Source organism: Acomys russatus, chromosome 5 (genome assembly GCF_903995435.1).
Source record: "Acomys russatus chromosome 5, mAcoRus1.1, whole genome shotgun sequence".
Taxonomy (NCBI): Eukaryota; Metazoa; Chordata; class Mammalia; order Rodentia; family Muridae; genus Acomys; species Acomys russatus.
In genome coordinates, this window is record NC_067141.1 from 59196660 (window position 1) to 59213748 (window position 17089).

At 45.2% G+C, this 17089-nt stretch overlaps 1 protein-coding gene across 49 annotated transcripts in view; it reads right to left on the reverse strand.

Moving 5' to 3' along the window:
* Sorbs1 (sorbin and SH3 domain containing 1) overlaps window positions 1–17089 on the reverse strand; it is a 229085-nt gene that overhangs the window by 50681 nt on the left and 161315 nt on the right. For 40 of the 49 annotated variants that reach the window (XM_051146524.1, XM_051146492.1, XM_051146493.1 and 37 more), the window contains 4 exons: window positions 12550–12597; window positions 12309–12438; window positions 9788–9902; window positions 3499–3582 (listed from right to left, as the gene is read on the reverse strand). In XM_051146524.1, coding sequence (XP_051002481.1) covers window positions 3499–3582; window positions 9788–9902; window positions 12309–12438; window positions 12550–12597 — 377 coding nt within the window. The remainder of the gene's footprint in view (window positions 1–3498; window positions 3583–9787; window positions 9903–12308; window positions 12439–12549; window positions 12598–17089) is intronic. The other 9 variants (XM_051146517.1, XM_051146498.1, XM_051146490.1 and 6 more) reach the window with 1 other exon arrangement.

A 17089-nucleotide genomic window follows, 5' to 3' on the forward strand; every position in this document is an offset into this window, starting at 1 on the left:
AGGGAGACATGAAGTCACTGGCTAGAAAGTGCGTTTAAGTGTCAAAAGTAAATCAACCCCTGATTCTCAATATTGAAAATTTAGAATTAAAAGGGGGGGGGGGCATCAATAACAAATTTGAACAAATTAGAAACTCTAAATCTTTCTTGCTCTTTTCACACAAAAACTGATGCTGGAGATTTCACATTCTTGAAATAATATTATCTAATATAAAAAAATTCATTGCATGTTAATAAATGTGCAGATCCACAGATTTGGCCAATGGAGGCTGACCTGAACTAAAGGTGACTCTGTGGTTTGCGGCAACAGCATCCAGAGTGGGATTCAAATAGTGCATGTGACCAGCAGCTCAACTGGCTTTTCACATTGTAAGTAGAGTTTGGTAATATCTCTAACACTAAAGGCACGCCCCGCCCCACCCCACCCCTCTTCCCCCTCAGCAGGCCAGAGGTCACTTTGTTTGCTCTTTATCCCTTCACAGACAATCAGCTGGAACTCTGCCTGGAGAATGCTGTAGGCTTAACAAGGGTGTGTGTGAGTGTGTGTGTGTGTGTGTGTGTGTGTGTGTGTGTGTGTGTAGTGACAGCAAACTTCCAGTGACTTCTAACTCTGAACTTCTCTCTCACCGAGTAGGTTTTTTGACTGTGCCTATGTGCATGAGAGCTCCCATATTATGACCCCTCCAGGGAGATCAGAAACAGGAACAGGAATTCATTAAAAGCTCCGGAGACTGCATGCAGGTTTTCATGTCAATTACTTCTACAGAAGCATTCTGAAGAGCTTAACATTGAGAAACAGTGCCTTGAGTTTGTGGATAGAAATCAAATCAATTTCTGTAGAAACTGGAAGGAAAGGGAGAATAAAAGGTGGGTCCTCTTGTCCCCTGTAATACCTCTCCAAAAGGAAAGCAAGCTGCCTCTGGCTGCGTTAGCTGACAGCAGCAGGTCCTCCATGTGGTGTGTTCTGCAGAGTCAGTGACACAGCAGCTACCATTCACTTTTAGTGCTTAAAATACTCGACGGCTATCTGGGAAGTAGACTTTCCACAGGCGTTATCCCTACGCCTCTCTTTCTTTGTCACAAGCTTCCATAAGGGAGTGTCTACAAAATAAATTTGCTTCGAATAATCACCCCTACGCCCAGTGGCTCCTGGAGTCTTGAATTATTTGTTATTTCATAGCAATTTCCTGAGGACTGCAATTGGGATCTTGTTGCAACTTTCAGTTCTTCTTGAGTGGCTTAAAGAGGGGAGGTTCAGGGAGAAGGAAAGGGGGGGGGGGGCGGGGAAGCTCAGCAACTGTCAGTACCAAAATTCTAGTGGGCTTTTATTGGGAGTAATGGCCCAAAGTTGGTGTGAGAACAATGACGGCCCACGTGAGTGGCAGAGACCGTCTTTTCATGAACAGCTAGCACATCTTCCAGACCAACTAGCATGGCTTACGCCTTTCCCACAGAAGTGCACTCCGCTGTGTTCACTGTAACCAGACTGGGGAGAGAAGAAAACTTCTCATCACTCTCCTTACTTCTTCCTAACCCTGCTGGCTCGACCAGAGGACAAGCGCACCCTGGGGACAGCTCAAGCCATATGTAAATTCTTCACTGAGGTTCCAGGAAATTTGGTCCAGGTTGTTTTGGGCAAACCTTCAAAGATTAAGGCTACACAGAAAGGAACTCCCCACCAAGAGAAGGAACTGTGTGACAAACAGCCTGTGCCCTCCATGTTTGCACGAAGTGAGTTAACACAATTTTTGGTAATTTACCATGTTATTCTCGAGGCTTGTTTACTAAAGGCTGGGACTCTGAAGTACTGTCAAATATCAACAAACACTGTTGGTAAGGATAGGTTCATGAAAACTGATCACTAGTAATAATTTGAGCTCCCTAACTTTTGCAAAAAGGTAATATTTCAGATTAAACTGGTTTAGTTATTTGGTAGATGAGGGGATGGCTAGCAATCTGTACATCCCGAAAGGAATTTTTAAAAAATCATTGGAATGAATTCTGGAGAAAGGAATTTAGAATGGGTATCGCTTGCTTTCCAAGAGGACAGTGCGTTGCTGTTGCCACTACACCAATCACAATGCTTTGGGGGGGACCACACATACCAATATGCATTCAATAACTGAGCGGGTTCTAAGGAAAAGGATCAGGATGCTGTTCAGTTTTTTGCAAGTAGAAAAGACTGTGTTCATTAAATTTGGTGTCTAAATGGTGAACAGCCAAAAAAAAAAAAAAAAAAGAGGGGGAGGAGAAAAAGGAGAAGAAATGAGCTCTGCACTGTACAGCAAAGCTCTGGGGACAGGGGAGAAGAGCTAAGCGCAGTTGGGCTAAATGCTTCCTCTCATTGCCCCTAGATGGCGCTCTTCATCAATAACAGAATGGGGTAGTGGAGTCGGGAGTGAGGTCTGGGGCGGGGATGATAGGCCTCCAGGAAGGCCCAGGAAGGAGGGATGCCTGTTCCTACAAGTAGAATGTTGGAAACCGGGCACTCCTAACTCAGAAGACACCAGAGCTCAGCGTCTTTAAGCCAAATCAGCAATTCCACAGCACCAGCCTGACTTCCCTGTCTCCAGCTTAATGGAAAAATGCATAGCGCAGAACGTAGCATTCTACTGAACTGCAAAACCAATGGTTAGAGTCTCATATATGCGTCTAATGTTTCATTTCTCTAGACTAAGCTCTTCTACCTATAAGTTCCTTTTGCAGTCATAATTGGGAATTCAAAGTAACTACAGGTTTAAAGTCCGTCGCCTTGAGTGGAAAAATGAGTTCAGATTATCCTCAGGCTTGAAACTCGTCTGGGCACAGGACTAAGAAACACCCTGCCCCGCACCCTTCCCCACTCAAAAATCAATCACCCTGCCCCTGCCCACTCAAAAAACAATTCAGAAATACCCCGGGGAAGCAGCAAACGCTAAATTTTCTATACTTCTACCCTCCATTCCAAATCTTAGAAAATACCAGCCCAGCTCACAGAAATCATTCCCTACAATCTGTCTTTAACTGGGCTGGGGGTTGTATCTGCACAGGGAAGCAGGGTTTTTGGCCTGTTTGCACATTTGCCTTGCACGCATGCTTTGCAAACCTGCTGCGGAAGCACTGTAACTACTGCTGGCCGCCTCGGTGACGCACTTCCCTGCCTGCATTCGTCAACCTTAATGGCTGGTTAAAGTAGTGTCTGGATGGCAGAAAAAAAAAAAAATGCCACCCACCAGGTATGTGATATTTGTTGGAGGTGGCAGAGAGAGGTCCTAGGACAAGTAATGCCTTGGTCACACTCTGGCTATCCCAGGAAGGTGTACCTCCAAGCTCACTGTCCCTTCTTGGCGACTCCAGGAAGCCTTCAGGTGGCAGTGAGGTAAGACAAGCTGACTATTGACAGTGATCATGGCTGCTGCCACTACTGAATCTCTCACCCAGATCTGGCTCTGGAGCAGCCAAGCACTCACCGACAGCATTATTTCACAAGGTGTATAGCCACTGAAGCTCTTACACTTACCGGTTTCCCAAACTCCAATTCCGAAAAGAATTTATACCAAGGTTCATTCTTTAAATCTATCTCTTCTGGGCTTATATCCCGACTCTATAAGGGTTGGTGACAGGGAAATGGAAGAGAAAGAGAAGGATAACATTATGTAAAAGATTACATAGGAACAGGCCAGTAGAGATGCAGTGGCTCTGGGTTACACAGCGCCTGCCTCGACAGCAGTGACTGGTCCAGTTTTATGGACACCAGCAAAAAGCAGGGCAACGAAACTGAAGGGAGAGTATGTGTTCATAAAAACAGGGAAACTGAGGCAGGGAGCAGTAAGGGATTGGTTTGCAGTCCTGCAGCAGAGGCAGATGGACTGAGGATGGAAGACTTGACACCACACTGCAAGTCACCATCACAAAGTTAAATATGGCCGAACGGTATTCTTCAACCATTTCCGTATTAGAGGAGGGGGAAAGCCCTTATTTTCTCTTATAAAGAAATAATACTGTGAGCACATTAACTGGTGAGCACACCAAACATTCAGCGTCTATGTCAGAATAAAGCAAACAGTTTTAGTACTTATTTGCAAGGCTGCCTTAAGGTTCTCAAAAATAAATGCAAATATTGACACTGTATGAAAGCCAATTGGTTAATACTGCATCTTTAATGGCACATGAATAGGTGAGATTCCATGTGTCATACACGGCAAAGTGAAAAATGATTAAGTCAAAACAGAGGACACAAGTGAAAAACACTTCCCACAGGCATCCGTGGAGAATGAGTATAGACAGAGTACACTTCGTGTTCTAACAGATAAATGTTAAAGGGTTGAGGACAAAAAAACTTAAGTGACAGAAAAGCTGGACAAGACAGAGAACAGAACGGGGTGGGAAGAGACCTTCTGGGTTACGTTCCAAAGTTAGATTCCTCACTGCCAATACACTAAGACGTGTCACACGGATTGATAATTTGATCCTGTAATGTAGTATTTCATCAAATATGTATTAAAGTTCTGGCACTTTAGGGAATATCGTCTACTTTTGGAAAACACTAAAAATGGATGATTAGAAATCAAATCAAGTTTTCTAATAAAAGGAGTCTTGTTCATATGAGGCACAAATGGTTGAGTTCAAGGTTTGCTTAAGTTCATATGTGCTTAGTAACTCTAAAAAGTACAAAAGGTTGAGATGTGATTTTTTTTTTCTTCCTATAACAACATGAAATACAAAAACGCACACCATTTTTTCTGAGCCTGAAGATCTCACACAAGAAGCTCTGTACCTCCCAGCCCCACATGCGGGCCTGGAGCAGTCCTTCCCAGATGCCCTTTGTACTTGAGGGGGAGTCCGAAAACTGTCTTAGTGACTTTTTAAAAAAATTTTTTATTAATTTATTCTTGTTACATCTCAATGGTTATCCCATCCCTTGTATCCTCCCATTCTTCCCTCCCTCCCATTTTCCCCCTACTCCCCTCCCCTATGACTGTTCCTGAGGGGGATTTCCTCCCCCTGTATATGCTCATAGGGTATCAAGTCTCTTCTTGGTAACCTGCTATCCTTCCTCTGAGTGCCACCAGGTCTCCCCCTCCAGGGGACATGGTCAAATATGAGGCACCAGAGTTCATGTGAAAGTCATACCCCACTCTCTACTCAACTGTGGAGAATGTTCTGCCCATTGGCTAGATCTGGGTAGGGGTTTGAAGTTTATCGCCTGTATTGTCCTTGGCTGGTGCCTTAGTTTGAGCAGGACGCCTGGGCCCAAATCTGCCTATCATAATGTTCTACTTGTAGGTTTCTAGGACCCTCTGGATCCTTCTACTTTGCTATTCTCCCATGCTTCTCTCATCTAGAGTCCCAATAGGATGTCCTCCCCTCTGTCCCAGTTTCTGGTAAGTGAAGGCTTTCGTGGGACATGCCCCTTGGGCTAGTATGCAGATATAAGTGAGTATATACCATTTGAGTCTTTCTGCGTCTGGGTTAACTCACTCATTATGATCATTTCTAGCTCAATCCATTTGTCCAAAAATTTCAGGAATTCCTTGTTTTTAATAGCTGAGTAGTATTCCATAGTGTATATGTACCACAGTTTCTTTATCCATTCTTCTACTTGTCTTAGTGACTTTTACCAAGCCCTTCTTCCGAAACCCCCTGAAGCACCTGCCATTCGTTGATTCCTGCTGTCGCAGGTGGAAGATATGGCCACTTGTCAGAGACTTTAAGATAGGGGTTGAAACTGGAGGGGATTATAAGCCGAGTTCTATCCTCCAGCATCAAGATCCACTTCCTCTGGAGCTTCCATCCTGAATCAGAAGGCTTGCCCATCCAGATACGTGTGTGTGTGTGTGTGTGTGTGTGTGTGTGTGTGTGTGTGTGTGTGTGTAGCTACATGTGTGTACAGGCGTGTTTATATACCTACGCACATGCATGTAGACATCAGAGGAAAACTTTAGGTGATGTTCCTTAGGAGCCAGCTATCTTGTTTTCTGAGCCAGGGTCTTTCAATGGCTTAGGGCTTGCCAATCAGGCTAGGCCACTGGCCAGCAAGTCCTAAGGATCTGCCTGGCTCTGCCTCTCCAGTGCTGGGACTGTAAGTACAAGCCACCAAGCCTGGCTCTTTTACTCCTTTTCTGGGAACTGAACTCGGGTCCTCTAGCTCTTTACCGACTGAGCCATGTCCACAGCCCCGCTTCTGCCTTTATTCGGTGAAATGAAACCCAACGTCCACAAAGGCAAAGCCATTTGGGAACGATGGCTCAGACACTGCGCCGTTTACTCTTCAACCCAGAGTGACGGATTTTCATGAAACCTACTTCATATTTGTTATTTTTACAAAGACTATTTATAAACTGTTTTCTGGGAATAGGTTGTGTGTGTGTGTGTGTGTGTTTAATGTACTAACATACCAATTTTTTGGGAAGCTGCCTAAGAGTTATGATAGTTACAGCCTTGAAAGAATTAACTCATTTTATTCTTGAGTGCTGTTTGCAGCGCAGTTGACTGCCGAGGTTAACGCTGAGTAAAGAAAAGGTTATGTTAAATAACTTAGATCCAAAGTCTCAGTTCTCTGAGCTGCCCAGACATAAAGGTAAAAGGCACTGCCCGTAGCACTTACACTTGCCCTAGTTTGCCAGGTGTAACTGAGCACCACACCTGACCAAGGAGCACACTAACAACACTTTCTGGAAGCAAAGAAGGGGCCCTGTCCCCACAGCCACAGCACTCCCAGAATGCCAGGCTCTGGTTCTTTGCTGCTACGGGACTGCTTTTTTTTTTTTTTTTTTTTTTTTTTAAACAGGGCTGCTCTTTTTCCACCTTGATGAAATCCATGGAAAGGGCAAGTTTCTTGCCAGGATACTGTCATCTCCTCAGAGACAGTGGTGATGCTTGAACAGGAGCCAGAGACCAGCTTCAAATTTCAAGTAAGTAAATCATCTGAGTGCGCTGTGTCCGCTTACACGGCGCTTTACAGTTCCACAGCCCCTACATCCATAACGCCCCTTCTGGCCATATCACCGAGCACTCCACCCGGCTGAAGGGCCAGATACATTTTCTACTCAGAAACAAAAACCTTGAGGTTCAGGAAGGCTAAATGGCTTGCCCGAAGGCGTACTGCAGAGTCGGGACTGCACCCCAGAGCTCAGCTGTTCCATGACTGCTCCAGCGCTGCGTAATCTACACTGCATTCTCACCCATCCTCCTAAGCAGAGTACGTAGATGACACCAACTACAGCGGAACCCTAGTGGCCAGCTTGAAATGCCAGAGAAGGGACTTGAGTGACAGCGAATCAGGAAGAGGCAGAGCTGGGCAAATCCTCACTTACACTTCATGTTTATCCTGTGCCCGTAATTACTATCCCAACGTCTGTCTGTCCTTGCCACCACATACCTACGGAGTATAAACTCCAACATCCCTTCCAGGGCTTGGCATGAAAAAGTTATTTCTTTCTATATCCTGATTAGATGAAGTTCATGTCCTATAGGAGAGTTCGGGGTGGCTGTGGGGGTTATATGAAGGAATAAAGGGGCTAGACATTCCTGACAAAGCAGGGACCAAGCAATACATTTCTAAGCCCAAGGCCAGAGAGAAAAGATTGATTTATACTTCGATGGTGAGACAAGTATTTAGGCCTTTATGGATATGCCAAATGTGTGAACAGATCCTCAAGGCTCAGAGTCACCTAGGGATTCTGAAGGTAACAGTGTTTTATGGGTCTGGCGTAGGGTGAGCATTCTCCAGGGCAAGAGGTGCCCCACAGTCTATATAGTTTAACATTCTTCCTGATGGTCCCATTCCTTGAATTGGCAACATAAGCAGGCATAAGCACCTCAAATGGAAGAAAAAACGGGGATCTTTTCTTACTTCATGAAGAGACAAGGCAAACTAAAATAAAATCTAACTTAGAGTCTGTCACCAGTTTACACACTTAATAATGAAATGATTCTTCAGTTCTCTTCCAAAAGTATATGAATAGGGCGTGCTGCTGAAACCCTAGGCAGCTAGATAATACCAAAAGGCAAGGCTCACATTGAAATTCACATAGCAGCTTTTCTGTTCATGTGGTAAAAATAGCAGGATTAAAAAAAGGATCCAACATAATGGGCCAATTCAAACCACTGTCAAGAAATTAAGATCCAACTCCAACTCCTCTCTGAAACCCTTCTGTCTTTGGAAGGCCAGAGCTAACTGGGGTGAAGGGCACTGAATCTAACTGTTGGGCAAATGCCCACATGCCATTATGGATGGGCCTCAGGCCTGGAACATCTTAAAGGAGAGCTGGTACTGAGACACCAGATGGTGTCCTGCTGCCATGGTGGACAATCTCCATCACTCCCTCGAGGGTCCTCCATGGGGCACTGTGGGGCATTCCCGGCATTTGTAAAAATATTCCCCATGGTCCCAGAGAACTGTGATACCAAAGAAAAAAGCAAAGTAATGCTTTTTTTCCTAGCTCTGAACACAGGGGAAATGACTAAGAAGACCAAGGGAAGGAAGTGGAAGCAAAGACAAAATTGAGGAAATGGCTGCGCCTTTGGTAAAGGCCAGAATGTCCACTGCTTGGGTAAAAGCACCCGAAGGCCTCCAGTGCCCCCAAGATCACTTGACTGTACTAACGTACAATGGAGGCCACTGGGCTTAGTTCTAAAGAGGGCGGCTCTCTTTCCAGGAACCCTTGGGTTGAAGGTTGCATGTACATTTATTACATCTGGGGTACTTCCTGCAGGCAGAGAACCCCCACTGAAGCGGGGAGCCCAGAAGGAAGTCATAATCAGCTTGTCCCTCACGCTTTCCTTAAAATACCCATGGTACCCAGAAAACACTGAAGAATGACAACTCTATACCATTTCTGTGAACTGGTGACCTTTTTCCTAATTAAAATTACTCCAGCACTTACAACGATGTCACATTCTCATTTCAGTAAAAGTCAAATCAATTATCTCTTTAAAACACACAGCTCCGCAGGCTAACACCTCTTAATGAAACCCATGCCCAGTGCAGCCTCTTCAGTCTGCTGTCCAGCCAGAGGGCTGCAGCGCTCTAGAGAGTCTCTTCAACCACTTTCCGACATTTTTCTAATGGAGGGATGGGGGGTGGGGGGTGGGGTGAATGAAAGGAAACATGATTGGCAGATATGAAACTAACCAATTCATAAAGTCTTCTTACACCACAGAAGTGGCTACTTTTCCACGGTGGCCTGGAAAGCCACACACACAACTTTCCCACTTAATTTCCTAGAGATGGGAACTTGTGTAAGGGACAATGAGCCAAACCGATTTTCGTTACGTTCTCAACACTGTGTCAATCAAAGACAGAAGCCCTAAAAGATAACCTAACAGCCTAGGCCTTCACCTCAAATTGCAACATTCTATTGGTTATTTATCTTTGAATGATTTTAATAATGCTCGACTGGTCATTTCTGTAAAATTTATCCATTTCAAACCAGAGTAGCCTACAAAAAATAAAAACCTTTACTCGATGAGTTTGACAAAGCAATGCACTTTTCCCTTAAAAAAAAAAAAAAAAAAAAAACAAAAACAAAAAACAAAAAACACAGAAGCAAAATCAGTCTTTGTTAGTGGGAAATTAAAATAAGTTAAAACCATGCACAAATGGAGCAACAAAGCCACCAAAAGTAGAGTTGGGACTTATTTCATGAAGATCTGCAAAAATACAGAGGGTGAAAATACTTCAATTTTTTCATTGTTACAAGCAAAACAAGCCTAACTCAAGTTGAGGGAGAAGATGCCCCAACTATACAATGCATCCAAACTGGACAGAGGCAGAGGGAAGGAAAGAACTTCCATATGCACATTACCATCTTCTCATTGGTCAGAACGGAAGACTTGCCCGGCTGATAGTCATAAATGCTTTTGGGCTCCGCTCGGTATTTTCTCGTGTCCACTTTCTTATCCGGGGGCTCCCAGTCATTTCTGTGGAAGGAAAATCCTATTTTCATGAAAACGGCATCAGCTTCCTACACAGTCTGAACCTGGCTGGCTGGAACCTTAATCAAAGGATTTTCATATCCAAAGCACAGACCTGGAATCCAGGCCAGCAAGCTAGCCGCACTAGCCTGCATCTCAAACAACCAGACTAGACCTCTGACTTGGCTTCACAAGGGATGTGAGGTACCCTGTGTTCAAAACCTGGCAGCGGGACATGGAGATGGAAGAGAGGTTTGTCCTGGGCAACGTCTTTCATTTTGCTCTGCTCTTGTGACTGTCACATTCCCCAAACACACCTGACCTCCTATACAATTTATGCAGAGCACAAATACAGAGCCTCACGCTGTCAGGCTGTGGTTCAAACCCTTGCTACCCAGGTAATCACAGTACTTTACACACGCCTGGAGCACCAGCTTGGCTAACTGGAAGACGGGGCTCTCTACAGCAGCATGCGAGGACCACAGGAGCCCTCAGCAAACACCAGCCGTGTGTCCTGCGCTCTTTCCCATTCTGCGCCTCAACCTGCCACACACTAACCTCAGTTTGGGTCAAAGGGTTATTTTTAATTTATTACTTGTCTGTGTGCTGGCTAAATTAATGTTGACTTGACAAAAACTAGAATTATCTGAAAGAAGAGACTCTCAATAGAGAAAATGCCTCAGTCAGATGCAGCTACAGGGCATTTTCTTAATTAATAATTGTTGCAGGAGGGCCCAGCCCATTGTAGGTGGTGCCATCTCTGAGCTGGTGGTCCTGGGTTTTATAAGAAAGCAGGCTGAGCAAGCCAGTAAGCAGCACCCCTCCATGGAATCTGATTCTGCTCCTGCCTCTGGGGTCCTGCCCTGCTTTTGTTCCTGCCCTCACTGCTTCTGACGATAAAGTGGTACACGGAACTGTGAGTGAAATAAACCCTTTCCTCCCCAAATTGCTTTTGGTCATGGTGGTTCATCACACAAACAGTAATCCTAACTAAGACTCTCCCTCCTCACCGCTCTGCATGCACCAGTGTGTGTGTGTGTGTGTGTGTGTGTGTGAGAGAGAGAGAGAGAGAGACAGACAGACAGACAGACAGACAGACAGACAGACAAACAAACAGACAGATGTCATGATACACATGTGTAAGTCAAAATCAACTCTGTGGAGTCAATTCTCCCTCCTTCCATCTCTATCTGGTTTACAGAGATCAAACTCAAGCCAAGCTTGGTGTCAAGCGCCTTTAACCGTTGAGCCCTCTTGTCAGCCCTGGTCCCAATTTTCAGCCTGAGATCTAGAAATGGGATTTCAAAGGATATGGGAATCTTTGGAAATTGTCTGCAAACTTTTTATGCAGCAACACTACTGGACTTGGCATGGTGGTTATATATTGCTTTTCATGAAAGGTTGAAACCTTCGAAAAGGTAGGACAATGGTTTGTGTATTCTTCTGTAAAGTCTGATTCCATCCGCATAAAATGTACCCAGTAGGTGGCTAATTAAGAAGACACCTATAAAGAATTTCTGGGTATAGCTAGCCTTTCTTTTTTATTAACTGTCAGACTTATCAGGTAGATAGATGTATTAGGCACATGTGGGGCTTTTAAAACAGTCATTTTCTTGCCTGTGGAAAAATGGAGGTGTGAAACTGGATGTGAATTTAAGAAAAAATAAGTTTCATCTGTGCAGACCTTTTAGTTTGTGGAGATTGGCAAACGCTGGGGACAGAAGACACATAGGGCACCTGTCCAGATGACAGGAGATGATTACTCCACAGGGCGTTTGTCTCAATACATGTTATATCAGTAAAGAGACCTACAGAATATAGCTGCATTTTAATATTACAGTCTTTGCTATGAATATGTAAATGAAGTTCCAATTCAAGATTTTGGTTTTTGTTGTTTAATAATAGAGCCTGGTGGTGCAGGCCTGGAATCCCAACTGCTTGTAGATGGAGGTAGGAGGGCTGAGAGGCCTGCTTGGGCTACAGAGCAAGTTCAAGGTCAGCTGGGACAACTTATTGAGATATCATCTCAAAAACTGAAAGGAGGGCCGAGGACAAGGGCCATGGCAGAGAGCTTGCCTGGCGTTCATTAAGGCTCTGGGTTCAATACTTAACACAGCAAACTTTCTCTCCTGAGTAAAGAAAAGGATCTAGTAGATGAGTTAACATTAACTACACCCGTGCTATGAGCCAGGCCCTAACAGAAAGGCCAAGCGCAATCTCTTGCTTTATCCTTGCAGTACACTCGTGGAGAGGGTCATTATTTTTGTCCTCATTTCGGTCAGGGATGGGGAGACTGAGACTAAGTCACTGCTGACAGGTGACAGAGCAGGGATTCACATGTCTTGTTCCTGACAAAGGAGGCTCCTGGGGCCCAGACGCTGGGAGAAGGATGGGCGTCTGAGGGTTACTTACCTCTCTGGGCTGGACTTGAGTGAGGATGAGCGGGCCGGGAGGGGGAGTGTGGCCGACCTCTTAACTACTTTCTCTCCGTCGATGTAGTTCATCTCACTCTTTGAGCGAGGCACAGAGAGGGGAGACTTGGCTGGAGAGAGCACACAGAAAATTCTTTAGACTCAAGTGAAAACTAACGTCTGAAGACATCTCTCCAACTATCCCTCCTTCCTCTCCCCCTAGCAGGGCTTCAGTCACTTACTATCGTCGGAAAAGGAGTATCGAGGAGAGTGCAGATCAGAATCATCATCTAGTGGACAAAAATGGAAAAAAATCAGGAAGAATAGACTACAGCGAGGATCCCGGGTACACACCAAGTCCCGGGTACACACCAAGTCCTGGGTACACACCAAGCCCTGGGTACACACCAAGCCCCACTTCTTGCCACATCAGGAACCCAGGAGGGAGAGGACTCCAGCCTGGGCCTGCATCCCATAGACGACACTGCAGAGCAGTGAGGCTTGCGAACAGTCCATCTGATTGAACATGACCAGTGGAAACTGCTTTCAGACACCACGGAACGCACAGGGACAAGACTCCTCACAAGAAGGCCCACCACCAAAGCTGGAACACGGGATCCTGTGTCTGTCTGAGTAGGAACTAGGGACCAGACAGATCCAGCCACTCAATGCTCAGTCTCTGGTCTGGCCTGCTAAATGCCGTGGCCTCTTTCCAAGGCTTAGGGCTGCTACTGGGTACAAAGAAGAGTTTAAAAGAATATGGCCGCTAGCTCCCCACTGTAGCTTTCATTTGCCACATTTGTTCTCCCAGACAATGCAATTGGCAGAGACTGTACAGCTAAAAAGAAAAAAAAAATCCCACATCATAATGTGTTTTGATTACACCTCAGCCTTGCTGTGTGTGTAGGTCTCTCAAGACCTGACACTCCCACGGCTGACGTAGGCTTGCTCTGTGAGGGTACTGCTCAGGGCAAGACCCCAACTGAGTGCAACAAGTTGAACTGACATGAATTTCGGGTGTGAGACAGGCTCTGTTTTGTGTACACACCCCTACATAAACTAAATCCTAAATCCTGGGCTCTGAGATGACCAGGAAAAATCTGAAGGCCTCAGAGAAGGGGGCTGTAGTTTTTAAAAGGAAAAATCATATCACAAGCCCATTTACAGGAACTGATTTCTAAAACACATCTGTCCCCAGTACAAGGTATTTATTTATAGTTATGACCTCCATGACAATCCTTCCTAAATATTTTTCTCCAGAGTGCCTGAAAGTCTTCTATCTTGCTCATCTGAATTCAGGGTGCACACACCTAGAACGAAGACCAGCTCCTCAACACGCTTTTCAACAAAGCACGTGCCCTAGCCAGCAAAGACAAGTCAAGGGATTTGGTAGGCTGCGTTAATCAAAGTCCTTGTTTCTGGGCAAATAAAGTATCTGAGCAGAAAAGGTCAGAATGTTTTATGAAACGTAAACAAAGTGAACAGTGCCATTATTTTGAGTACAGTGACATCCAAAGACAGCTTCTACCTCTTTGGTACCTTCTCTTCTCCCATTTTTGTGTGTCCCAGGTCTCCCTCAGCCAAATCAACAGGCAGGCACTAGGGACCAGGCTCCCCTTTCCCTTATAAGAACTGGCCACCACAAGCCACTGCCCTTTCGTCATCACACACCAAATACAGTGTTTACTTAACGCTAGCTTCCAAACGCAGGGCAATGGGGAGGGTGAAATAGAAACAGAAAAGTGTTTTTTGGAAAAAGTGTTCTGAAGAATTCTGTGTTGCTATCTATAGATTTCTAATGTCAACTTTCAGAAGGCTTTAGAAGACCGCGAGAAATAGTCCCTATGTAGTGAGGAGGAAACCGCCCGAAGAGCCTGACTCAGGTACTTAGAAAGGGAGAGAGAAACAAGAAGGGCATGGGGGTGGGGCAACAGCTGGGATACACTCCTATCACAACCCTTCACCTCTCTCCAGGGTCTTACTATGTAGCCCTGGCTGTCCTGGAACTCATTCTGTAGATCAGGCTGGCCTCGAACTCACAGAGATCCGCCTGCCCCTGCCTCCCCAGTGTGTCTCTGTGAGAGCTTTTTCCTTCTCAGTGTCCACAGGGCTTTTGTGTGGACTTAAGTTTAGGGATTGTATGAAAGCACGCAGGTATCAAATGGATTAATCTGAGCAGCTTCAGCAACACTGACAAGGTCTGCAATTATTTTTGCGATCTCTTTTACAAATCTAATAAAAGAAAATTCTACCTTGTTTTATGAATGAAAATAACAAGACAAACTCCCATTATTAACTGCTTAGTAATAGCTGGGAACGGTTATATCAGAGACATAAACCCTTCACTTTATAAACAAGGAGAGGGGCTGGAGAGATGGCTCAGAGGTTAAGAGCACTGTCTGCTCATCCAGAGGTCCTGAGTTCAATTCCTAGCAACCACATGGTGGCTCACAACCATCTATAATGTGATCTGATGCCCTCTTCTGGCCTGCAGGTGTACATGCAGGCAGAGCACTGTATATGTAATAATAACAATAAAATGGTACTGTGTGGATTCATTCTTCATTAACTTTAAAAATAAATAAATAAATAAATAAATAAACAAGGAGAGCAGGGCCCCAAGGAAGGTGAGAAAAGTTGCCTTTGGTGACACAGTAAAAAAAAAAAAAAAGACACATAGGCCAGTCAGTGCTGGCATACACCTTTAATCCTAGCATTTGGGAGGCAGAGGCAGGTGGATCTCTGAGTTCCAGGACAGCCAGAGCTACACAGAGAAACCTTGTTTTGAAAAACCAAACAGAAAGAAAGAAAGAAAGAAAGAAAGAAAGAAAGAAAGAAAGAAAGAAAGAAAGAAAGAAGGAAGAAAAGAAAAGCTACACAGGAGAGACAGAGACAAGATCTTCCTGAAATCATGTCAGTTCTGGGACAGGGGTGGCTATTTTGTCACTTTCTTTCACTTCACCTTTATATCTCTAATTCTGAGAAAGGAGACAGAAAATTTCACTTTTTTTTTTTTGAATCATAGAAGAAGCCAAGGAAGCTGTCCTGAAACTAAAGGGCACTGCAAGCCAAGCCGTCTTCAGCCTTGAAGCTTTTGCTCTATTTTTCCCAACACCCCACTCTAGGAGATACTTAACAAGCCTTCAGAGAACATCCGCCGCGCCCACTTTGTCTCCTATTGGTCTCCAGGGATAACAGATAGCACTGCCAAGACCTGCTGCTGTTTGAAACTTTCTCCTGGTAAGCAAGTCCACACTGGGGAAGCTGGGTACAGAGTAACAGAGGACTGGAAAGCTGACTTTAGGGCCACCCTTCTACCCTCTACCTGTCCTGATAGAGCTAGCCAGCTAGAGCACACACATACATGTGCTTGTGTTTAGCCATAAAATACACAACATAAACCTTTCTCAAATCTCCTACAGACTGGCAACACAAAGCCGGCTGCTACATCCACCAAGGGCTCTTGACAATAATGCCACAGGGGACTCAGCTGAGCTGGGATCTTGTGATTCCTGCTTGTGATGGAGCCACATGCTATCTGAGCCTCTTGGAACAACCAAGCAACTGACCCCTCAGAACTTCCCATGCCTGCTGTCCCCAGCAGCTTATGCAGCACACACACAGGATGAACAACTTAACTTTGGTGCTTTGAAGGCTCCTGACAGGCTCTGTGTTGACACAGCACCAGCTCTCCCCACGCTTTGGCACTCTAGCCTTAGTGGCACAATAGCTAGGCACAGAACTCCCAGGAACTGCATGACAGTCTTCCCAAACACAAGAAGACATTAAAGGAATTTCTGAAAACTTTCCCCTCCAGGGTTGACTTTGCTGTTGCTGTTTAGAATTTATACAATTCTGAAAGTCAACCTGAGAGAGTGCTGGCCAAAACTGTTTAAAATGCTACATGACTGATCTAGCCAAAAGCACTGTTCACAGAACCACAGACGGTGTATCATCTAATTTCCACTTAGTGCTTCTTAGGTCTCTAAACTTAAAATTATCTTCCTGATAATATTGCCCCACTTACTTCGCCACTCAATAGAATTCCTTCTCGGGCTTTATTCATGAGTTCAGCAAGAGCAAGGATACAAAATGGAAGTCACAAACACCCCTGCAAAAAACAGCCAAGGGAAGGGAGGGGGGCACAGGTCTGGGGTGGTGTAGAAAACGCAAACAAAGGGGGACCAGGAAGGACAAGAAAGCCAAGTCTAGGAGGCGCACCAAAAAAAGTCACAGGTTACGCATATTTTGCTCAAAGGCCATCAAATTAAGGGGTAGAAAACAAAGGCCACAAGAGGGTGGAAAGTCCCTGCTGAAGACATACTCCTAAGAAAGAAAATTCCGCAAGTGAAAGAAAAACGAAGGGAGACCCATGGGCTGGAGGGGCCCAAAGTCTAGAGGAACCCACGGGCTGGAGAAGGCTCACCATTCCCTTCGTCATTCGGCCTTCAGGGTCCCGAGGCAGGAAGAGGCTCCGTTCTTAACTATCCTGTGGACCAAGGGCTTTTGCACATGCTGGGTGGGACCTTCTGGGCAGCTCCCATAAGGAAAGCAAAGGTGACTGCTGCAAGCAGCTTGGTCCCTCCCCTGGGCAGGACCAGCAAAAGTTTGGGGCAGGAGGCACAAGCCAGCCACGTATCTTCACAACAGAACAACTTACTCCAACTCAAGCAAAATAAGGCTATTCTTAGAAGCCCTGCACAGCCAGGAGAGCTATTTTCACTCAACTATATCTGTGCCTGAGAAAAGCCGCCTTCTGCAAGCCTTGCCTTAGGGCAAGCT